Genomic DNA, 24429 nt, shown 5'->3' with positions numbered 1-24429 from the left:
GGAAGTGTGTGTGTGTGGAGGGAGCTGTGCTGAGAGGTAGAAGAAAAGGGAAGATGAGGAAAGTGATGCAAATTCTTGGCTTATTATGAAATTGTGGGTGGTGAGTTGATAGTTGATGATCAAGCACACGTAGAACTTCTGGTGCACATTGGATATTCAATAGTAGCATTGGGAACATGTTCTCATTGGGGAGATCTTTCAGGAAAACAAATTTACTGACCTTCAGTTGTATTGTACTGTGTGCAGGAAATTGTTTCCCTGCTCCTTATGGGAAAACAGCTGCTGGTTTCCATGACACATCTGCAAAGGATGGATCACTTGCAAGTAGATGCATCTTTAGGGAGCATCAACTTTATTGTAATTTTAATTCCTCATTTCAAGAATGAAATGAGCACATGCTGCATCTCAATGTGTGCATTGCAAAAACAAATGCTGAGAACTTCCCTTTGCTGTCCCTAACAACTCGTGCTTTTTCTTTGTAGAGATGTTTTGGAAGAACCTACAGAAGAAGAGCTGATGGAAAAACTGCACCAGCATCCACACCTGCACTTATGTAGGTGACTGGTGGGAAGGACTGATTTATTTAGACCTCTGTTTTCTTGAGGTTGTCAGCTGGAAGAAACTGGATGGATTTTCTGTGAGGTGCTGTTAGGAGAGGCTTGCAGGACAGTATGTAAGGTTTTGCTTGGTAATTCTTTGCAGAAAGAATTTTTTTATTGTTGGTTAGTATCTTTTTTTAAAAAAAAAGATATTTGAATCTTTGCTATTTTGACTTGGTTTTAAGTTGCAATTTTAGAGGAATATTGCAGCTATTATTTTTATAAACTGTTAGTACCTGAAAATTTTATTTTCTTTTTTAAGATGGTAAAGTGTTAAAATGACAGTGCACTTTAAAACATGAACTTTGTAACCACTAAGCCTGCTACTTTGAAAAGCACAAGAAAATGGAGCTGCCTTTTATGGTAGAGGATTGTGGGGAGGGCTGTGCCCTGCAATTCAGGAATGGATTAGGCAGGGCCAAAACAAAATCCTTCACCTTTCCATAGAGAGACTGAAACACTATTTTTCTGAAATGTGACACAAACCTATCTTTCTAAATTTACAGGAGTTAATCACTTTAGAACACAAATTCACTTTATATAATCACAGGGAGTGTTTACTTCAAACCTCTTTCTTTGTTTTTGATCTAGGGCTCATACTAGTTGCACCATGCTGGTAACTTTGAGCATTTGTGGTTTTCAATGTGATAAAACCCAGCTCTACTTTAGAGTAGATATTCTCTCATGTTGCTTTTTAGTGAACTCTTCCTTTATCTTCCTTCCAAGCCCTGTTCTACACTGTATCACGTTCCATGAAAAAGCTGAGGGGAATGAACTTTGGCCAGAAGGTAGCATCACAATCACTGCAAGTCTCCCACTTAAAGGGAGGGCAAAAAAAAAAAAAGGCTGAATGGGATAATCAAAGCTCTCAGCAGTTCAGTTTTTTGAGTCTAGGGAATTGAAAGTGCTCAGCCAGTGTTGCAATATCATGTTCTTTTATGGCTTTGTGGCCGCATGCTATATACCTGAGTGGTACTTTTTGTGTAAATAACTTAATCAACAAATCTAAATTTGAGAAATAACAGTAAGTTATGTCTGCATGCTTTTCATTAGCCCTTAGTATTCCTCTAAAAAAGGTGTTTGTTTGAATCTTTGTCACGTAACTAGGAAATCACTATGAAGAACATATTCAATTCCAACTAAAATTACTATATGTGAAAATGAAACTACTCTTTGGGGCACTGAATTTTCACTGAGACACTTGTCACTAAAATAGACATTGCCGTGATTCTCCGCACTGACAAAGGCGTGGGGAAGGTAAATGACAATATAGCTCATTATAAATTTATGAATTACCTGGTCTTTTTTAGGTAACAAAACATTTTAGGAAAGAGCCAAGCTCCATCCTGTTTACTTTTTCCCTCTCTTGCTTTCCCTCTCTTGTTTTGTTGTTATTTTTTTCTTAGTTTCCTCTCCCTAATGCAGGAAACAATCTGGGATAAAGCTGCAGTTGAGCTCAAAAGCATATTTCTGCATTGCTGTCTCACTGTTTAGAAGGTATGTGGTGGTTCTTGTGTTTCTTTATCTGCTACTAATTTTCCTTGTGCTTTGGAACAAAGTACGTGTCTTGTAGTTTGCGTATGTGTAGCACAAATCTGAACTGAACACTGAGACACTCAGCCATCTTTCTATACTTCTGTAATCTTGCATCTGTAGCCATGCTCTTGTTTTGTGTTCACTCTCTCTTCTCTGATTTGTAATCCACTCAGTAACCCAGTTGCACAGGTTTCAGTGGCATTACCATGTTTATTTTCTGCCATGAGCTTAGAACACACATCATAGCAAGTAGATAAAAGTATCAGCACACTTCTATATTATTTCAGGATAGTTTCTGCATCTTTTAGCTTCATTTAATCATAAAACACCAATTTATTGGCACTGTTAATGGAATTCAAATACTCTGTTTACCTTTTCACTCTTCTTTTTTTTTTTTTTGTCTTCCACTTTTCTAAGTACTTTGAGAAGCCACTTTGCCTTGTCAGAAAGTAAGTAGGTGGCCAGTTCCTGACTGTCTGCAAGCTTTTTTTTTTTTCTTTTTTCTGTCTCTTAAGCTTTTTCTTTGACCATTACATTTTACATTCCAATACAGTCTACCAAAGCAACATGACTTGGTGTGGATTTATCAAAAACATCATAACTGTCTCCACTATGCAGTTTTCACATCTGGACAAAAGGGAATAGTCTTAGTCTTGTTCTTGTTTCACTTGTGTGTAATAGATGGGAAATGTAACTAGAAGTTAATATAAAATTGTGGTATCTAAAGGCAGTTGTACTGGAAGATGTAAATAGCTGCAAGTCTTGCACAAAAATTGTATAAATCATGAAAGTGAATGTATGTAACTGGGTAAAATTTGAGGTTTGTATTATTAAAAAAGAAGTTTCTTTTTAAAATATGAAAATAATTGAGGTGTTCTAGTGATTCCTGCGTTGGTTTTTTATTTTTATTTTTTTTCCTCACCTCTCTCTGCTACTGATTTATCTTGTGTTCGGTACCTATTATCATTTTTAGTTGAAGGTTGGGCTTGTGAAAGAGATTACATGCAGGTGGGACACAACTGCTTGATTTCAAAATGCAGAACCTAAAATATGCTGCTCAGTTATCTCCACTTCTAGAGGCATGTAGTGTCATCTGTAGGTACCTGAGATGTTTAGTTTTTAAGATGAAACTTCTCTGGAACTGAGTGAGGGTGTTGGGGAGTTTGGTTTCCATATGCATTTTAGTCTTTGATGCATCCGCAAACTGGATTTATTCTTTTGAATGGGGTTCTGTTCTTTTTAAGAACAAGAAAAAAAATCAATTCTCAGTCAAGCTAAAGGCTTTCTTAGGTTTGTTAATGTCTCTGGCAATGGCTTAGGTGAAACATGTGAGAGCCAAAGCAAATAGAAGGTGATCTTGCCTTATTAAATTGTGCTCAGATTTTGCTAGCTTCTGAAGGAGGGCTTTAATCACCAGACTGTTGGCTAATTTGACATTCCTTAGATGTTATTTTTCTTCCTCATCTGCTATGAATTTGTATTACTTTACTAGAGATTTAGGAGTGGAGGGAGAGAGGAGAGAAAATTCAAGTGTTCTAAATTCTTTCAGTAGAAACACAAAAACAGTGATCAACCTTAACTATGATGACATTTTAAAAGCTCATCTCAATCAGACCTGTAAATAGGGCAGCCAGAGTGATTTTAGTAACTGTGTAGAAGTTGCAGGCAAAGGAAAAGATACCCTCCTGTGTTTCAAGGGATTGTGTGAGTAGCGTATGTGATGTGTGCTTTCTTGGCCTCTTTATTGCATTGTTCTTGTACATCTCTTATCAAATTTTAGGGAATGTTGCTTTTTCATCTCTCCAACATTTTTTAACCTGCAGAAAAATATAGGGACGTAGCAAGCTATCAGGAAACTGATGGGGAGTATTGATTAATTATCTCTGAAATGTAAGGTATCTTGTAGCTTGTTAGATGGTTTCTTTTCACCTGTCAGTATGCTGTGAGCAGTAGCAGCTGTACATAGTGTTACCATGACTTCTGCTATTGCTTAACATTCCTTTAGTGAGATGACGTCATTTCAGGTTTCCATGTGTCTTGACTCTTTATTAAAATAAAAATAGGTGTGTGCTTTTTTTTTAATGCAGGTGTTGATTTTTCTTTCCCTAGATTTCTGTCTAAATAAAAGCCCTTCCAACTGAGGGGAGTTTTACACAGGTTAAATGGTTTTGACTTAATTTGCAGTCTTTTAAATGTTTGGAGACATTTATTATGTGAACTTTGGGTAGAAATAAGTGGGAGGGGGGATAAAACTTGGTTTCTGTTTCAGCTCTAAACACTGTATAAGATATAGTTCAAAATGGCAGTGATAACCTAGAGGAAATGACCAAAAACTATTGTTATAAAATTTAATAAAGATAGGCTATTACATTTTAGAAGTACGAAACGTAGAAGTACAAAAAGGGGACCAAGTGGTATTGGAGGACAAATCTTAGTGGTTTTAGATATATTACAGACTAAACAGCATCTGAAAGAGGTCAAAAGAAAATTACTTCGGTATTCCAGTTTGAACTGCCATTCCAGTTATGGGCCCCACACTTTAAAATGAACAGGATGGGGGAGCCATTTGCTACAGGACAGTAACAGAGGTTATGAGAGATTTGGAAGCTGTGTGTTGGGAAGAATTTTGAAGGAAATTGTTTGCTCAGGAAAACGAGATGGGCAGATTGTTTTTAAACAGCATTTAAGTACATAAATGTTTTGAGAGGGATGATTGTTTATGTTGTGTAATGTCTGTGTACTGATTGTAGGACAAGTCATAATTCAGATTTCATCAGAAAGAGTTCCTAGATAAGAGGAGATGCTTCCTAACTCTGAGCACTGAAATCTCCCCTTCAATGGAGGGCCTTGCAGGAAATGGTTTGTCAGTCACCTGCTACAGCTTTGTCTGGATGTTTGTGAACCTGCCCCGGCTTGGTGATGCTTCAGCTGGTCCCTGAGATCCTGTCCCGCCTACCTCTCAGTGATTTCACTGGAAAGAATTCCCATGGCTGTAACAAACCCTGCTTTTGTTGTTCAGAGCATGTGCTGTTGGTTCTAGCTAATGGCTTACAAATGTTTACAGCATACAAGTATTTTACAAGTAGGGATAGCAAAAAACAGGCACCTTCAGCCTCCTGCTGTCAAGCAGTAAGATGAAATTTAGTTGTATGTGCTATGTCACTAATGTTCAATTTAGCTTCCCTCAGTCACCCCATCATCTCCCCATAACAGTGCAGTTTTCCCCACTTTTTTCCCTTTAATCTTGTTTCTATATCTCTCACCTCTTTGGACAAGAGGAAGAACATGCTGCCCTTCTAACAGTTCATGCATTTGCTTATTTGCAAGCCGAGCAGATGAGATGACTGTTTGTCTTTCCTGTGGTTGGAACACTTAATTTAGGCACTCTGCTCTACTTGCTACCAGTTGTCACAAAATGCATGAGACTTTTTTTTTTAACACATTTGATCTTTTGTCAAATACAGTTTGGTGAATGAGTTAAAAAAATTGTCGGGGGACTGATGCTCTGTGTGATTCTTACAGTGAAGCAGCTAGCAAATCTTACAAAAAGTGAAGTTGGATTGTTGGGATTATGTTAATTAAAATTGGCATGATGTTTCACTGGATCCAGGGTGACTTGGGATCAGAATACTTTCATTGAGAATTGAGCGTTTAGTCTCTGCTGGGGTGAAAAAGAGTGCTTCTGAGACTGAAGTGTGCTCAGCATTAGTAGTCTGTAGAATGTGGGAAAAGTTTTCAGAACTGTGAACTGGGCTTTCCTGCATCCATCCTCCAGGGATACCATCACTTCTTTTTTTAAAGATAAAATAGATCATAGACTATCTAAATAATGGAGGTAAGGTAATGGTAAATCTGTTGCTAACCCAGGAACAAACACCAGATCCTCAGACTTCCTTCTTCACAAACCTCGTGTTTTGTTCTATTCTTAAATCTTTTTCTGTGTTTATAGAACTACTACTTTCCCTGCGTAAAAGGAGAGAGAATGTTCAGGAAAAAGCCTCAAGGCTAAGATGGTGCTCTTCAAATACTAGCTACATAGAAATATGTACAGCAAACTACTGGGGGAGTTACCTGTAGTTATCTCCCATACAGAATATGAAAACAATTTCAAGACTGTGCATAAAATGGACTCACAAGGAATACTAAGTATGTTTGTGTTTTTAAAGCATCAACTAATGACTAAAATTGTTGCAATTTTGGAGGAAAAACTGGTGTTACCTCTGCTACAGTTACCTCTGTTTTATACACATTTGTTTTCCAAAGGTAGCAAAATGATGTTTTGCCGTGAATTACTTCTACCTACTAAAAGGGAAAATAAAAGCATCTGTCCTGATTTCTAATTCTAGCTGTTCATGTATTTTATTTGCAATTATTTTCATATCCAATGTTATACTTACTTTTTTTCCACAGTAATGGTATAAAAATGGCTTGCTGATTTTAATTTTTTGACCTTCATACTGTAAGTTGAAGCTAATTGCAGCTTGTCCTTTTCTTTAATGCTAAACATTCCTTATAACAGGCTCGGTCATCTTTTTTCCATTAAGCTAGTTGAGCAGGTGTTGTCTTTGTTCTGTGAGGATACTTTCATGGCCCCCATCATTGCATTATTTGAGTGCCTCCCAAGTACTTTACTGAAAACATCCTGTTGGGATAGGAAAATATTGCTATCCTTATTTTACAGATGATCAGCTGAGATATTTGGTCATCTGCCCACAGCTGAGCTTGAAATCCGTGGGAGAGTTAAGAATAAAACCTGGAGTCTCTGCTCACTGCCTTCGCTAACAGACAATGCTGCCTTTTTTCTTTGCAACAGCTGTGAACTTCAGGTGTATGTTTATAAGATCATGTTGATGTTTCCATGTCAATTGGTTTAGTTTTGCTACTGCCTGTTCTTGCATGTAACACTTTTGTTTACTTTGTTTTAAAGCTGCAGAAAAATCCTGGAACCTCTAAACTTCTAACTATATTTATTTCCCATATTACCTAAAAAAAGGAGGATTATCACTGATCTGCCATGTCATTCACAAACATTTAGTAGGAATAATCTAAGGCTGGCCCATGTGCTGGAAGTTTAGTAAACGTAAGTAACCTACAAAATTCTAGTAACTAAGGTGCTACTGTAGTTGTATAAAAAGACAAGGGGGGAAAAAAAAAAAAGATGACTATCATTAAATAGCAGTTATTTGACAGCTCTGGTTCTCACTGCTGTCAGGCCTGGAACTCACTTCAGGAATGCTTAGTTTTTCCTTAGCATCATCTCCCTTCATACAGCTTGTATTTTTCATTGAGATAAAAATGAATGGTCCAACTTTTCAGAGCTGGTGAGTGCCTGCAACAGCATATTGAATTTTGAAAGCTATGTCCAATTACCCTGGATCACCTCACTAACAAAGGATCATCAGCATTTGAGAGGATGGAAATTGATGTCAAAATAGAAAATGGAGTACATTTTTAACACCAACGTCTATTGTATAGCAGGTGTGCATGTCTGTAATGTGAAATACAATCTCTAATATGGCTACAGGTTGCCGGGCTGGATGCAGAAATTAGAGTCAAAGTGTAAGGATTATGTTACACAGGCTGTCACATCAGGTAAGCATATAAACCCCTTCTGGTCTTAAAGTTAGGATTATTGTGCAGGATTCTGACTAAAATCAGGCTGGGTTCTATTAGCTTCCAGAAAAGAACTATGGCTTTGTGTGTGATGTAAAACTGTAACACTATAGCATTGAACTGGGTAATGGTAGTATAACAACGGTCTCATACAGTGAGCATCCAATTGAGGTGAACTGGAAAGCCAGTCTAACCCGTATTATTTTATGATGTTATGTCTCCTTCTTGCGTTTAGGAATGAATTGGTTCCACACGCAGTGAGTTGAGCTGTTGCCAGTACTCTTTTTATTAAGTAATGATCTTAGAAAGTAAAGCTTAAGTCTTTAATGTGGCTTCCCTTACCTGTTTAATACCAGTGAGAATAATCTTGTATTTCAGCAAAACTACGAGTGCTTATTTTCCAGCATCCTGGATAATTGGTAGTTTCTCTGAAAAGACTTGAACAATTACTTGCTATAGAAAAATGACTCTAAGGAAAGAACTTCTCTGTAAAATCAAAGGTGAAGGTGTTAAACTCAGACAATAAAACTTAGATCAAAGTAGCCAGGGGAAAGGGCCGTAAGAAGAGCAGATTGTCTTTTAAGCTTCACCATGTTGTGCAGGGTGTTACCTCTCCCTTCTTCTAATCAGATTTCATGAAGAAAGCAAAGCTATTCTTTTCTGATGTAATTCAATCAGAGCCCTCAGCTAGATCAGCAGGAAAAGCACCTGCCTTTCTTGCTTTAGATTTGGTAGATAGACCCCAGTTTTTGATAGCAGTTAGTTAATCCATAACCCAAGCATGTACCCACAGCAACACCTGCCATGCAGGTGAGCTTTTGGTCTTGTTAATGTATAAATATAGTATGGATTTTTGTATTAAACTCACACACTTGCACACCCAATAGTGATCGTCATAAGTAGGAGAATTTAATAAAATGAGATCATAAATGTCTAATGTACTTTTTGTTGGGCAATAAAATTGCCCACATGTTGTAATTGAGGTCTGAAGTTAACTTGCTTGCTGGGGCCTCTCTAGGGTAGATTACAATGACTAATAGAGCACATGAAAAAAATATTTTTCATGCTCTGCTTTTTCTCCCTTTTTGTCCACTAGCCTTTCTTCCTTAGCTCTGTCTTGGGTTGGTGCCCACTGTAATATCTACTGCCATCAAACTCAGTACTTTAAAATTAGGCACACATTTGAAACATCTGCATGATCAAGACCCTCTGCAGTGGCTATTAAGCTTTTGTCTCTGACATTTTCCAAAGTTCTTGGTTCTCTTCTAGTCTCCTGAGTGATCCTGATATAGTTCTCCAGAGATCTGTAAAGCAGGCTCCTGTACTTTCTAATTTTGCAGATATTAGAAAGTGAAGTGTGGGTTGAAGGCTTGATTTCAGGTTTAAGTTTTCTAAAACTGACCTCCATTGCATATAGGTGGCCACTGTGAAATTTAGGTGTGGAGGACCTTATATTTAGTTGTGCCCTGAGGTTCCGTGTGTGATGTCTTGATTTGTACAGAGTGGGGTGTTACCTGACTTCACAAGGCACTCATGAACAGGTGTTCGGGGAGGGCCACATCTACTTAGTAAAGGAGTGGCAGGGTTGAGTTAAATCCCACATAGATAATAAGATGGTGGTTCAGAGAAGAAAAAGGGTTGTGATCCGTCAGTGTATGGAAGAATCCCATTGGGAGGAAGGGAATTTCAGTTCTTGAAGATGGGATTCACAAGCATTGTCCAGGATATGTTATGTTACACTTGAGTTTTCTGTGGCCACCAGCAGGTTAGTGTGCTGAAAGACTTACCAGAAAACAGCTAACACTTTACAGAACATTTTACTGTATCATTTTACAGAACAAACTCTTGATGGAGCTTTTGCAAGGATCATGTCTGGTACCTCATTGCTACAGTTGCATTCTTTCCCCTGCAAGTTTACAGCGCCTTGTGTCCTTGAGACTATCGAGGAGTGCTGTGGTGCCCCATGGCTTTTCCTGACACTGCTTTTTGATGACCTTTGGTGACAGTTGCACAGTTTCACTTTCAGATTGAGGTAAATACCTTCCCATAGAAGGGATGCTTTGATGACTATTATATTATTAGATCTGGTTGTCTGTCTTACACCTTGTGATGCTGATCAAACTCAGGTAAGGTAAGTGTAAAATGCTGTAATTTGAATTTGGAAGTACCTTAATGCAAAAGTGAGCTTCCAGTGGGGGTAGTGGCACTGGAGTCCTCTGATTAACACAGTCTGCTCTGCCATATATGCTTCAAATCATGTTACAGGATTATGGTCACAACACTGCACAATACTTCTGTATGTATTTGTCTGTTTAGTTGCATCTTTGCTGGTTAATTGCAACTTAAAAATGAATACTTGTGTGGAAGATTGTAGTAGGTCAGACCCAGTGCTCTAGCAACACTTTTGGAATGCATTTTAAAAATGGATAAAATGGTATTTGTTTGCTGATGAACAAATAAAAGAATTATATTAGGAAATGACAAGTCAACAGCCAGTTTGTGACCCATCACAGAAAGCACTGGAGAGTCACAGAGTCTGCCCTTACTGGGGCAGAGCTTACTGGGGCTTGCAGTCTCTCTTACAGTCAAAATAGATGAACAGAAGAAGGCAAGGAAAAAACACTTTCCAGAGAGGGACTGAGACGAAAGGACTTTGGGCACAAGAAATTATCTCAGGAGTGGGAACTGAACCCAAATCTGACACTTCATTACCTTTAATGGACCATTCTTCACAGTAAGTTTGACCTTAAGTTATAATTTTGGTCCTTGACAAAGCGTCCGTGCTACAATGGTGGGTTTCTTTCCAGCAGTTCTCCCACCTTTTCCTGTAAGGGTGTTCTCATTGCATTGATTGTCTCATCACAGTTACCGTGCTCCATGTGGTCTGTTGACATTGCTTAAGAAGGAAACTGTGCAGAGCTCATCTCTAGAGCTTCCCAGTCACAAACTGTTGCTTCATGGGAGCAGCAGATAGGGAGAGCAGGAGTTTTCCTTTCAGGTGCTATAATCTCACTTTGAGACACATACTTCCAGAGTCTGGTAGGCTTCAGATAGCAGGATGCTGGTGTGAGTGCATCTGAATGCTGGAAAGCCTAGGGGAGATGCAGCCAAGTAGCAGGGCAGCTTGGCTTCTTTTACCTACCCAGGGGAGAGGCAGGAACCCAGGACAGTATTTTCTCCTGGAAGCAGAAGCAGGTGCCCATCACCTTCAGTGAGATGGAGAGGAGAGGCCAGCTGTGGGTAGGAGAATGTGAAAAGTTGGAGAGCCCTCACTGGGAGTGTGTGAAAGGATGTGTGAGGATATAGATGTTGGAGAGGTGTATAGAGGACCTAAGGCCTGCCTTTGTGAGTTCATGCCTGGTATGTATTTGTAAGCTGGGTTTCAATCCTAACTATTATAGAAAATGAAGAAGCAGGGAGAAAGTGAGAAGACATTAAAAAACAGAGGACAATTTAAAAAAAATCTCAAGCTATCATGATTCTGTTGTGCCCTTTCCCTCTCTCCTCCCCTTCTTTTCTTTTCTTTTTTCTTTTTTTGGTTAGTTTTGACTTACAGTTTTTCTTCTTTTGAGGGTATGGTGGTGTCTATTTATTTATTAATTCTTTAGTTGTAGTTTTTGCCAGCAGAGGGAGTTGAAGACCCCCTTTTAGACTTGGACCATGCAGGTTGGGCTGCAGGATCAGCCCTTCTGGATGCACTTTAATGGAACATTCTCAGCATAGTTAAGTGCTGGGCCGGCATCAAGGGGTTGGAATACCATCAGGTGGGCTTTTTTGGTTGGTTGGTTTTAATGGAAAAATCTGGGAAGATATGTTTTGAGTTTGAATGCATATTGTTGTGCTTGAGGTATGAAAATAAAGTGAAACTCCTTACCACTTGGTAAATTCGGTTTCATTGCCCCATTTGGATAAAATATAGGTGAATAACATAAGCTGCAGATGCATTTCAAAACAGTCTCTGATCTCTGAGAATCCCAGAGGTGGACAAAAAATTTTGAAAATAACCTTTAAATTTCAACACAGTGATCAGTCTTTCTTTTGGACAGTTCTAGGGAAAGAATTGTTCTTTCTTTCTTTAGGTTTTCAGTGCATACCAGGACGCGTATGTTCTGGTGACAGGGACATCCTGCTGTATCTTACATGCCAAAACAAGAATAATAACGATACATGTGAAAATAAATCAGGCACTGCTGGGCTTCCTTTAGATGTGTAATTGTGGTTCCTCTGTCTTTTGATCATAAATCCCTCAGTTGAGCATTCATCCATTGAGCAGTCAGGGTCTTTTATAGCATCTCAAGCTGATAACTGAAATATAAACCACATTTTAAAGTAATTTGGTGTATAAATTGGCTTTACAAATCTCAAATTCTACTGATTTGAGCAGATACCCATGTTACTGTCCTAGCAGTGTGGACAAATTCTTCAGAACTGAGCAGCTTGTTCTTGTGTGTAAACACGTACTGGCAAAATTTCTTTGCTAGTTTCTTGAATTTTTTAAACCAGCATTCTGCAGCTGTATATTTTTATTGTGAGAAAAGGTGTAGTGTTTATAAACACTTGAAGGCTTTTCAAATAATAATTACAGGTGGGATGAATCTTTAGATACAAGTAAAGTGTTTCCCTGTTTCACTTAAACCTGGTGGGCTACTGCTTATGTTTATATACCATTGCAGACTTAATTTAGATGTAGTAGTAAGGTCTAAAACAAGTTGTGCTTTGTAAAGAAACCAAAGAAAGGAACTAAACAGTGCCTGAGTGAAAACAGTGAGGGGAATCAGCGTGTCTGGCATTGACATAATACTGCGAAATCAATGCTTTGATCAACTATAAAGCATAACAGCTACGTGAAAGGTTTGCCGTGGTTAGCTGGCATTATCTCTCGTGCAAAGCAAAGTACATTGTAAACCAGTAAAAATTAACTGCCAGAGCACAATGATGTTTTTGTGACTGGGAATTCAGATAAAATTATGCTTTTGTTGGCAGAACGATAAAAAGAACTGGGGCCATTTGCATACAGGTGAAGAGGGACAGCGATGTCCCTTGTTCCTTAAAGTCCGAGGCACCACAGGTATGCAAAGTGCTTCAGCTCTAAGTGCTGTCTTTAATTAAACTTTTTTTTTTTAACCTGGGTGGTTATCAAGTGGAGGGAAATGGGCAATACCAAGATAAGTCATTGGGTGGCAGCAGAGCATTTACCACTTGCTGTGGCATTCCAACAAAAGAAAGGACCATAGTTCTGCTTAATTTTCATGTAGGTATCTGAAAACAGATCTTCCACTCTAAAACACTATCTCAGAATATCTGTGATGAGAGAGCTCTCTGAGAGAGGAGACTTCCCTCCTGAAGAGTGTTAGCGTGTGTGTATATATATGCGTGTATATAATGTATTTGTGTTTAAACATATATGTACGTGTGCACATAAAAACTGTGTCTCTGTGTGGCCTCCGCCAATTTTAGCTCTGTGATAGAGCAGTGAGGAGCTTTAATGTGATTACTACAACTACAGCTCTCAAATTAGATCCCATATCCCTGACAGTTCAAGCTTGTTCCTAAGATGTATAGGTCAGTGCTGCTGTGAGTGAAGCCATGTCATAGTTCTAAATTATTCTTCTGCTAGAAGGAACTAAGTGGTTCTGTGAATGTGTCCAGCATTAGCTAGTTAACCAAAACTGCCAATGTTTTTATTAGTCATGTCTAGCTTTTTGTAAGAAAAGCACGAGAAGTAGGACAGTTAGTATTTATTATCCTTTTAGGTAGACGTTCACCTCTCTGTATTTATTCTACAATTTAAATATTGGGTCTCTCTTTTGGCTGAAAGATGTGCATGGTGCTTCAAGGACTTTGAAAATACTGTTTTCTTTTGGAACTAGAGAGTAAGTGTATTCTTTGTGTATTTTTTCATTTCAGTGAAGAGATCAGATATTTGTTTTCACTTGTTTTGTCTTCTACTTTAATATCAGCCCTGAAGAGTGCTGATTCTGTACACCTCACGATGTAGTTAATACAAAGGAATGTTCTATGACCTTAAGGAGGATACATCAAATGTAGCATGCATCGGTACAAACATACGTGTTTCCTTTTCCTTGTACACATTATGAAGTTAGTCAGCTATAGGAAGATCTGGTTATTCTTTTCTTTAGTTCTGCTCACCCATTCCGAGCAAGCAGGCACTTAACCGATGTAAACTGTGTAGCTAAAGCAGTCTTTGAATACCAAGTACGACCAGCAGCAAGTAGTTTGTAACCCGTGCATGCTCAGCACCCTGGCCAATAATCTGTGCTTGCTTTCCACTCTAGCACTACACAATAAATGGGTCTTGCAATGTGGCAAGGAGGTCAACTCTGGAAAACCCGAAGCAGAAAATAAATTCCACGATTTGTCTTCACCAAGTGCATCCTGGTTTGATCCTTTGTGATGAAGCCCTGCTGCTGTGTGTTTGCGCCTCTGTGTTCAGGAAGCAGAAGGCACAGGGAGTCAGAGCAAGCACAGATGTTTCAAGTGATCTCAACTGTTAGGGTAACATGGAGAGGGCTGAGGCATCAGCACTGATTTGTGAGGCCAAAATGAACACCTTTCTAAGCAATGTCATAACATGCTTTCTGCAAAAAATGTAAGATATGGCATCACTTGCAGAACAAATTAAGGTGGAAGTTACAGACAAAGGATGTGCCTTTTGTGCCTAGTGGAAGGCATAAAACCAAGAAGGGGGAAAGGTGATGAAGACAGTGTGATGGCAGTGAGAACATTTTTGCTTGTATTTGGACCATATCTCAGGAAGTTACTACATTTAAGGATGTTGTTCTCTTTGTCTGCAAATGATTTAACTATAATGAACTCACTTTTTTTCCCTGCCACTTTCTCTTATTAGCCTAACTAGTTCTTTTGTTAACTGGTGGATCCACACAACTCTGGGCTTATTTGAATTTGCCTGTATGTGGAACAAGTGTCCCCTCATGTGGTGTTTCTTTATTTACTTCCATGCTCTGTGGTTAACTTCTGCAGAACATTAAGAAGAAGAGTGGAAATGATAGGAATCGTGGTACTGAGGGTCAAGCATGCAAAGTCTTCCCATACCTCTCTTTGCCACTAATGCGCACATGTGCTAGGAATGGAGTCATCAGTGTGAACATGTTGGTAGAAACGACACTGAGCTTTTTATCTGTAGAGAATTTGTTTGGAGCCACTTTGGGTTTATGTCAGACTGTGGGTGATTAAGAGAATTTGTGGTAGAAAATGAAGGTGACTGATGAGAGTTCTGTCAATTTTTGTCTGTGGTATGTGTAGCAGATATTTTTCATTTTCTTCTGGACCGACAACAGTTGAGGAGAGAAGTACTGGAAAATGTTAGAAGGCTATTTGCAGTCCCTTATAAGGGTTATGGTACTGATGCTTCATGGCTTTTGAAGGCTGTGTGCTGTTTCTTTTTGAGGAATCAGCTCTCTAAATCTCGAACATTGCAATCCTCCAGTTAACTGATAGATATTTTCTTAGTTGTTGTTTTGTTGTAGTTTTTGTGTGTGTTTGTTTTTTTGTGTTTTTTTTTTTTTTTAATGAATTGCCTCCGGCTTTCATTTTCTCCCCATTCAGGGGTCCTTCAATGTAATTGCAGAAAAAACACCGTGCCTGTTGTCCTTTGCCTATGTTACATGCTGACAATAGAAAACCTTTCTTTTCCCACAAGTTTGCACTGACATTCTCGTCTTCCCTAAGGGTTACTTCAAGAGGATAGCAACCATTTCCTCTCAGTTAAGCTTCCCTGTGTCAAAGATATTTGATCATTTCCAGTGGATGGAAAAGGGCAGTTTGCAAGCTGGTAATTGTATGTGTACCTCTGCAGGCTGTTGTGATCTTGTCTATTTTACGGCAGATCTCTAGGAGATAAAAAAAAAAAAACTTGGTGTTAACAAAACAGCATGAGGATCTGTAAGATAAATGCTGCCTGGTGCCCAGAGTCCCTACAGCTTCAGTGATTGCAACCGAAGGTCAGATCTGCTAGTAACTCTAGCAGGAATTCATGAAGGTTCCCTTGGATCTGCCTTGGATTCAGCGAAAGTGCATCGAAACCCCACGGGTGTCACAGGATGATTCTAGGTTCAGTGCCTTGCCTATTTTAACTATTTTAGCTAGACAGCTGGACTGTAATTAGGGAATTCTCTACACAAATTTTTGAGGAGAGGAAAGAGGTCACTGTCATTTTGAAGAATGCCAACGTAATGCATCAAAGCACTCATGTATGTTGGGGGCAATCTGGGATGAAATGCAGTTACTTTGAAGTGGCATCTCCGTGTGGACAGCAGGTCAATGTACGTGTGACCATGTGAGCCCTGTTGGCATCTGGTGGCTTCACATGCTTTGGTGTTCCAGTCTGTATACTGTCCTCAGCGTGGAACTGATTTCCCAGGGAAACTGAAATGTAAAAAATGTAGAGTAGCTCAGTTTGAATCTATGCTGAGCATGAGCTGTAATGTTGGCAGGTAGTGGTATCGATACCTCTGCGCGTGGTAAGTAGCTGTCAGTAGTCCATGTAGTTGCTTTTATACTGAGTTCTGCTGCGATATAGCCTAGGATGTTTCAGATACGGTCTGATCATAGCTGTCCAGAGAAGCATCTATGCTGCTCTTTCTTCAGCATTTTGAATGTTCTTGTTCAAGTCCTGACATATTACCCTCATTCAGCGGTAAATTAGGTTTCTGAAATGACAAATCAGGTTTTTGTGCCTCTTTTATGGTGTACCACAGAGCTTTGGAATTTCATATGGTCTTATATAAAAGGAAATAAATGATTGTGCATTATTCATAAAATAATGTTTCCATCTTTTGTGTGTTTCCTCTCCATAAATTCACCAGCACAGGGCTGAAGGATTTACTGCCTACTTACCTTACCTTAAATTCATGACTACACTACTGAAACTTCCCTTCTGAAAGAACTGTTCCCGCCAGGTTTTGACCATAGAACTAAAACACTTGGTGCTGTCTGAATGCACGATGTATGCCGCATACCATACTAAGCTAGGAGGTACATCCTTTACATGCTTTACATGTCTGAGTAATGTTCCTAGCAAAAACTTCAGATGTCACTTTTCAAGCAGTACGACGTTTTGAAGCATTATTGATTTACATCAGAGCTGCTGAGTGGATGCCTTTCTGTGAGGTGCAGTTTTAAGCTAGTTAGATCTGCCCGATAGTTTCTGGTCTGCATGAGGGAGCTTATTAGGTAAGGTGACTGTAATGGTCAATCTTGATCTGACGCTGATGTCTCTCTACAGCAGCCTTGGGTGGCAACTCAGTGCACTCTCAGGAAAGTTCTTCTACTCTCCTTGTTGCATGTCCTACTGAGTTGGGTTAAAAACAGGACTTTGTATTCTGAGAACATAGCCAAAGGTGGAAACTTGAGCTTCACGGGAAAGTAAACAGATTCTTTTGGCATCTGAGAATGGGCTAGTTCCTGCAATAACCCAACACATTTTTCCTAACTAGAAGACTGGGATTCAGAGTTCCTGCTCTTAAAAGTGGTAGAAATTCATTCACTGCTCTACAGAATTTGTGGTTGAGTTGCTTTTGAGCTGTTTTGCAGAAAATTGAATTATTTCTTGATTCTAAGTCCACTGAAGAGACTGAAAGATTTCCACTGGTTTCAGTGGTCTTTGGTCAGATATGTGGTGTATTATGAAAATAGCAAAGAATGTCACTGCAGGTTTTTTGACCCTAAAAGCAGATTGGCAGCATACGTATAACCTAGCTCTTCATGTTTTCCAAGTGCTTTGCTGTTAAGAAAATTAAGTAAAACATTATTATAAAATTTTCAGTTAAAAATACTTAGATGGACATGTTCAGAGACCAGTTTTAATGGGTTTCAGAGTGTCTTCCTGAGTCTTTTGGATTCTTCTATATCCAAATGTGATCTCTCAGGACCATTTTTGCCAATGGAATGTTTTCTTAATTGTATCCAGGCAGTTCAGTGCAGAGAAGGAGTGACTGTGAGCAGGAATAAATCATTGCTAAGTACCCTGAAAAGAAAAATGAGCAAGACTTGAATAAAAACAAATTTACCACCAGGACTTACTATTTCTGAGGTGCCTAGAGTAAAAGCGTGATCACATTTCTTGTTATAAGCCTTGTTTGAAATGAGTGAATGTTTTTCAAAAGAATTAGTAGCTTAGATTCTATACAATGTTGCATGCTTGTTGTGTGCTTTCTAGGGTTCCTTTTGCAAAGATGGATAAATATGATTAATATCACTCTGTAAAGTATTTACCTAGGGCAAAAGCAGTTTCTTTTTATTCTCTACTTTTTATGGTAGTGACTAGAGGCTGGTTAAGAGCAGGGCTGTGTTGCATTAGACGCAGAACAGAAATGATCCCTGTCCCAGTGAAGCTATAATTTAAAAAGACAGCATGAAGAAAGGGACGTTCAGAGAGGTAATAATATAATAAAATCATATTAATTTTAGCATTGTTCTTTTTTGAGATATTCTCTATTCTGGGGGAAGCTAAATTGGCAAAGGGAAAGCAGCTGCCTGATCTGCAAAGGAGGTAAAGGATGATGGAATAAAGCTGAGATGAAGACCGAGGGTCTGCAAAAGGTCTCTCAGGATCAGTTGTCTTCTTTCCATTGCGAAGTGTACAGTGTTTTTGCACATCTATGTATATATGAACATATATTTTTAATAGCAGACTTCTGTCTGCATGCACTTCACTAGTGGTTTCTTAGTGAGCATATCTGTATGAATATTTAGCAATGTTCTTATCAATGTACTAGGTTTTTCTTTTTGTCCTGGGAAAAGCAGGAAAGATGGAATATCTGAGAAATGTATTTCTTGAAACTGGCTTCCCATAACGTATAGTGCCTCTTCAATGCTTCCTGTGTTGTGTGTGCAAGGTGAGATACTGCCCCAATGGTAGCTGTGGCAATACTCCAGCGTGGTCGGTGCTGGAATGTTTTATGGTTTGAGAGAAAGTCCTGACTTGGTGTAAAGCAACAGAATGCTTTATGGCAATGGTGTTGACACAAAGATTATAAAGCTTGCTCATTCTTTTTGTGTATCATGGAGTTCAGCAACAAGTTGAGTTTCTGAGATCCCCAAATCCTTTTTAAAGCCATATATATATATATGTATGTGTATATATATACTGCATATATATATAGTGTATAGTATATCTATAGTGTACGTATATGTATATAGTGTCTCTGTCTTCAGAGGTCCATCATTTCCTGTACAAGGTTCATTGTTCTGAAATAAATTTAGGGTGCAGTGTTCGTGTTGTCAGTATCTCAAATGTGCTATAGCCTGACCTTCTCAAAACTTTGATTAATCTTCTTATTCATTGATGAGGAGAAAAAACAGGTAAGTTGGGAACTTCCTCGAGTCTCAAAAATTAAAACACACAAGGGCTGTTCTCTTTCCAGTAAGTATTTCTATTGAAGTGCTCAGATAAAAAATGAGGTCATGAAACACAGGATTTTTTTTCTTGCAGGTTGGAGATGAGTTTGAAGTTGTTTTTTCATTTAGCCAGGAAAGTTGATTATCATTAATAATGCTGCCTATAATGTTTCATTGTAATCTTATTTTAAAGAAATGTTTAAGCATTGAGCATTTTTCCCACAGCAGTGAAACAATGTACCTTTCCCTGCCAAAGATCACATTCACATATATCCTCCTCATTCCTGTAGCTGGAAGGTAAAGTTTGGAGTTTTTCCAGTAGTCCAGCTGCCAATTTGCCATCATTGATCATTATCAGGAGTTGTTTGACTGAGTTGTCTGATGTATAGCAAAGTATGTTCTTGGCAGTGTGTGATGTATTAGCTGTTTCAGGTCTTGGGGTCCCACTTGTACTGCTTCATGGAAGGCTGCACTTCAGAACTGATTGTAGTTTGCTGAGAGAGAGCTCCTATGATGTAATTAAGTTGTAGCGCATCGATTAGGCAGTGTGCGTGTGATGGGGGAGCGAGTTTGCTGGCACCCATACTATAAACAGAATACCTAATCCAATTCCTTGGCATTCAGAGGAAGTTCAGCTATTGAATTCGGTGAGAGGAGGTGCATGCCCAGTGCTCTTTTGACTTAGTATCCAACTTCCAATGTCCCTGAAATGTTACCTTTTCTGTTAGGAAGGGTATTAGGAGATCGAGAGTTGCATTCAGTATCATCCTCAGCATTAAGTGGGGAAAAAAAATGAAGAAAAAAAAAGTGTATATGAAGCTCTCTATTTCAGATGAAAAGAAATGCAATTTTTGTGAAGGTATGTCATAGTATTTAGCCCCTTGGTTTGCTAGTAAGAGATGATTGCAACTTGTCACATCATGATAATGCAGGAGATGCTGCAAAGTCTCTGGATGCTGATTCGAATTAATTTCTGAAACCAAGATTTAATCATGAATGAGAGTTTTTCTGTGACAATCAAGCACTTAAAGTCAGCATCACATTTGCATTAATGCCTTATTTAAGCACTGTAGCTAGCCAGCTAAGACACAAAAATCAGAAGGAATTTAAAAAAAAAAAAAACAGTTGATCTTAGTATTTTATTATCAGTCTATTTTGATTTAGTGATGCCTGTTTCACTTTGAGTTTTTCAGTTCTGCATTGTTAGGATTACATATGCCATATGAGCATTTGTTTAAAGATCATTTTTTATTGGGAGTAAAATAAAAACTGGAAATCTTTGTGTTATTCTAAGGCATTATTACAGCTTGTTTGTACAAAGTCTAAATTTGGAGCCAAATTTGACTTGTGCTTTAAGAGAATAATAACCTTAGAACCCTGCTAATAAATGCTGGAGGTTTGTCAGTGCTCAAACAAGCTTGAAAATATTTGAATTATTGGCCATACTTAGTCTTTATGCTGGTCGAGTTCAGAATAGAATGTATGGGTCTGCACTGGGATTCCCTAAAAAGCTGAATGTCCATTACTAGGTGTGTATAACAGCTATCCTTATTGTTTGTAGCTGTCTTTGCTTTCTTAACACTTTCATAACCTATTAATCATTTATTAACCCTTTATAAACCATTTATAAATGTACCCTGAATAAAAAAGTGTGACCATTCAGTTTTTTCCTCGAGTTGAATATTAAAGGCAAGTCCAAGGTCAAGATGGGCATAGGGAGGCTTTAGGGAGCTGGTATAGTTTATATTTTGGTCAGTCAGCTGAGGAACCACGTGGAACTAAAATTAGTAAAGTGTGTGCAGCGAAGAAAGTTCACACGGTGTAATACGCTGTGGGCAGTATTAGCGTTGATTTACCCAATCTGTTAATGGTGTGGGCTGTCCAGACCTTTGGAACATTCCTTAGCTCCTTATTTAATGTAGGAGGAATCATTTCTGAAATTAGCATATAAATTGTCCAGAGTCAGCAGCCCTTTAAAACACTGTTCTACCCTTGTGTCATGGCATAATCGCTGTTCTTAAAAATCCCCAGTCAGGCGTGCTATTGTGAAGAAGCTCTCAACTTTAGATTGCATACTGAGAAAAGGGCGTAAAGCTGGGAAAATTCATTAAATTTAAAATGGGGTAAATGGTCAGAATTTGATTTGGTAAGTTGTATTTATTTAGTGATGTTAATAAGGGGAAGTGTATTATGATAGGGAAACATCTGGCAGGGTCTATTCATGTAGAAGGCTTACACGTATGTAATTGAAGCTGGAGGGTTTTCTCATTCTGACATTGCATTTATTTTCTTGGTCTTCCCATAACACGTAAATACGCTGTGCCCTATGTTGCATTCATTCAAGGGCTCACCCCACCTGAGCCTTGCATGACAACGAGTCTGCTCCTGATACGGAGCAGCAGGCTGCTGCAGGGAGGAGGTGCGAGGAACCTGTCAGAGGCAAACCCTCTTCCCCAGCTCATGTTTTTGCTGGCTCTTTGAGGTGCTGTGCTTGTTCGCAGCTCAGTCGCCAAGAGTAACATGCAGCGCCCTGATCTTGGTTATCATTTGCAGAGAAAGATAATGGAGCGCGTATTCTGCTTGTGAATTGTGCAGGAATCAGGAACTCGCTTCTTAAAAAGAGTATATTTGTGTATGGAGGCAGAAAATAAATGAGGATACAGCATCGTAGGTTCATTTGGCATGAATCTGAGATGACCACACTGAGCAGTGAAGCCAATAAAATCTTTGTACTACAAAATCATGTGTTTGGAACATGCCATGTACTTACAGAAAAACTATTCCAGGAATGTTGTTAGAGAGTTTTATATGTTTATTTGGTACTTATTTTTCGTCTCCCTTGCTCCAAGAGCCAGGTGCTTTAATCACAACAAAATCAACTGCCCAGGTCACAGAGAAATAGAACTGGCGAATAATGTAGTTCCAGAAGCTCTTAAAAATCATCTAAATTAGCATTTTTGTATGCAACTGAATAACAGTTTTAAGCTGGGATATTTCCTTACTTCCTAAGGGTTAAATACTGAATTTGTTACTGAAAACGCTTTATTGAAAAGCTTTTTCCATTCCAGAAAGGGTTGGCTTGTGGCCAGAAAAGTCTCCAAGATACTGGATCTTTAATTGGTCCTGGTCTCCCAGCGTCCATCCCGTATGTCGCCCTAGTCTTCTGGGGAAGGCAAGTGTTTCAGAAGAGGGGGAAAAGAGCTTTTATTGTAATAAACAGTGAAGGAGAAGTGTTGCAGAAAGAAAGAAAAATCCAGGGTCCCTTGAAACAAAATAAACTTAACTGATGTTAGAGTAAGTTATGAGGAGACTTACTTTGTGAACTCTTTCTCCCATCTTTTATTCAGTACCTTTAAATTTTTTTTTGTATATGGGCAGCCCCAGTGACCTTCTGGTTGCAAAGTCCTGTTTGAGCTTATATTACTTTATATATATGAAGATCTCAAAGCTCTTAGTAGTGTTTTTTTGTGTGTGATTTTTTTTTCCCATTTTTTTTAAAGGCTCACAACTCCGATGGCTAAACATAGGAGTGCTGATAGGTACAGGATTACGTGCGGTGAGCAGGTGTTGTGTTCTGCCTTAGTGCTCTGCCTGGCACAGCAAGGCCTTGGCTGGGGTCTGTGGGCCACAAGCTTGATGCTAAACAAAAATCGCAATAGCAACGTGACAGTCTTCTCGCCAGACCGAGCGATAGCAGTTATTTTGTGACTGTTAACTTAGCAACTGAAGAACTGCATTTATTTCACAGGCTTCACAGAGTGTCTGATCCAAAGATAACCATGTGCAAAAGTGTCAGAATGTTCTGGATGAATCAGAGCAGGCTGTTGTTCATGCAAACGTGAGCTTGACTGCCGTGCTTTTGGACAGGCACAGATTTAGCGAGGTGCTATGAAAAGTCTCAACACGCCTCTCTGCACACCTACCACACCTCTGCCGGAGCACTCCTGGGCCTCACTGGAGCGCTGCATCTGCCAAATTTGTGATGGTAAGTTGTGATTTTGACACGAGCTTCTCGGGGACCTGACTTGGGGTTATTTTCCTGACTGAGCTTGTGGCCCAAGTCAAACAAAACCCTATGACATGAAAAATGGCCGCCTTCATTACAGCAGTGCACCACGTTTCTGGGGCACAGAGTTACGTTCATACCGTCTGTGTGTCCTCAGGGCCACGTTTTTTTTTGGTTTTTTTTTTTTTCTTTGACAAGTCCCCAGTGGAAAAACATCTTTGAATTTTCTTATCTGTGGTCCTCTCTGACATTTTGTGGCTTGCGGTAAATGATGAATGCTTTATTTTTTATGTTTTTCTTTAAAAATATTTATGCTTCAGTGGCACTTTAAATGTTTGAAGGGTCCCCCCCCCACTCCCTTATTACTCAATTTAATTGGAATTATGGTGCCCATCAAAAATATTACTCCAAGGTGACCTGGAAATAATCATTTCCTTTCATCTATACCAAACATTTGTAGATCATTAAAATGTCACAAATAAAAAAGTCTTATTCACAAAGAAATGGCTTTATATGAGCACAATAAAATATGAGATTTCATTATATACAAAAAGGCTATGTTTTGTATTCGTGGTTCACAGAGCAAACGTCCAACACATGTGGAATGCATGGCAGGATGTAGGACCCTCTAAGGGTTGTATACAGATATATGAAGGGAAGGGGGGGGAGCACTTGTGGGTCTGAGGAAACGACCCCTTTCAGGAACAAATGGAGCATGTGCTCCGGGTCTCTGGGAGGATTTGTGCGGGGATCTTGCTTCCCATGTGTGCGCATTCCTCTGAATCAGACAGGTGTTAAAGTGAAATGGTGCCCAGAGGACGCAGCACCCTCCTATGCTATCAGCAGCCTAACCACATGACGGATCCGAGAGCAGCCAAGCACAACTGCTGAGGGGTTTGCCAAGGGGTTAGATGCTGAATGCTGAGAGGGAGGATCCTTGCCAGCTTGGCACCTTTAGGCCATGTGGCTGCTCCTGGCGTGGAGTTGTCGTTGTAACGTGCTGGGGAGAACGGAACCTGAAACTCTGTCTTAATAGTTCCTTGTGAATGAAGATAACTTATTGTTTTGAATATAAAATATCAATTACCTTATGAGTGTGTTTGGGAGGCTGCGTGCAGCGTTGGCATCTGTCCATAGCTGCAGTGGTGAAATCGGAGGATTGCCTCCTGGCAGTTGAATTTGTTTGCCCCCCCCCGCTCCCGCATTGCACTGGAAATGAGTAAGAGAAACTGTTTGGAAACAATTGACATCTGGGGAAAGATGTTCATTGGCTTCTGGGGTTTGAATCAGCCCCTG

At 39.2% G+C, this 24429-nt stretch overlaps 1 protein-coding gene across 1 annotated transcript in view; it reads left to right on the top strand.

Annotated features, from left to right (window-relative positions):
* TPCN2 (two pore segment channel 2) overlaps window positions 1-23113 on the top strand; it is a 50917-nt gene extending 27804 nt beyond the window's left edge. The window contains exon 25 of the mRNA XM_048058659.2: window positions 483-23113. Within this exon, the coding sequence (XP_047914616.2) occupies window positions 483-561 (79 nt within the window). The 3' untranslated portion in view covers window positions 562-23113. The remainder of the gene's footprint in view (window positions 1-482) is intronic.
* Window positions 23114-24429: the final 1316 nt, after the last annotated feature.

The sequence above is a fragment of the Anser cygnoides genome, chromosome 5 (assembly GCF_040182565.1).
Source record: "Anser cygnoides isolate HZ-2024a breed goose chromosome 5, Taihu_goose_T2T_genome, whole genome shotgun sequence".
NCBI classification, from domain to species: domain Eukaryota; kingdom Metazoa; phylum Chordata; class Aves; order Anseriformes; family Anatidae; genus Anser; species Anser cygnoides.
This window is presented reverse-complemented; position numbering and strand designations above follow the sequence as displayed.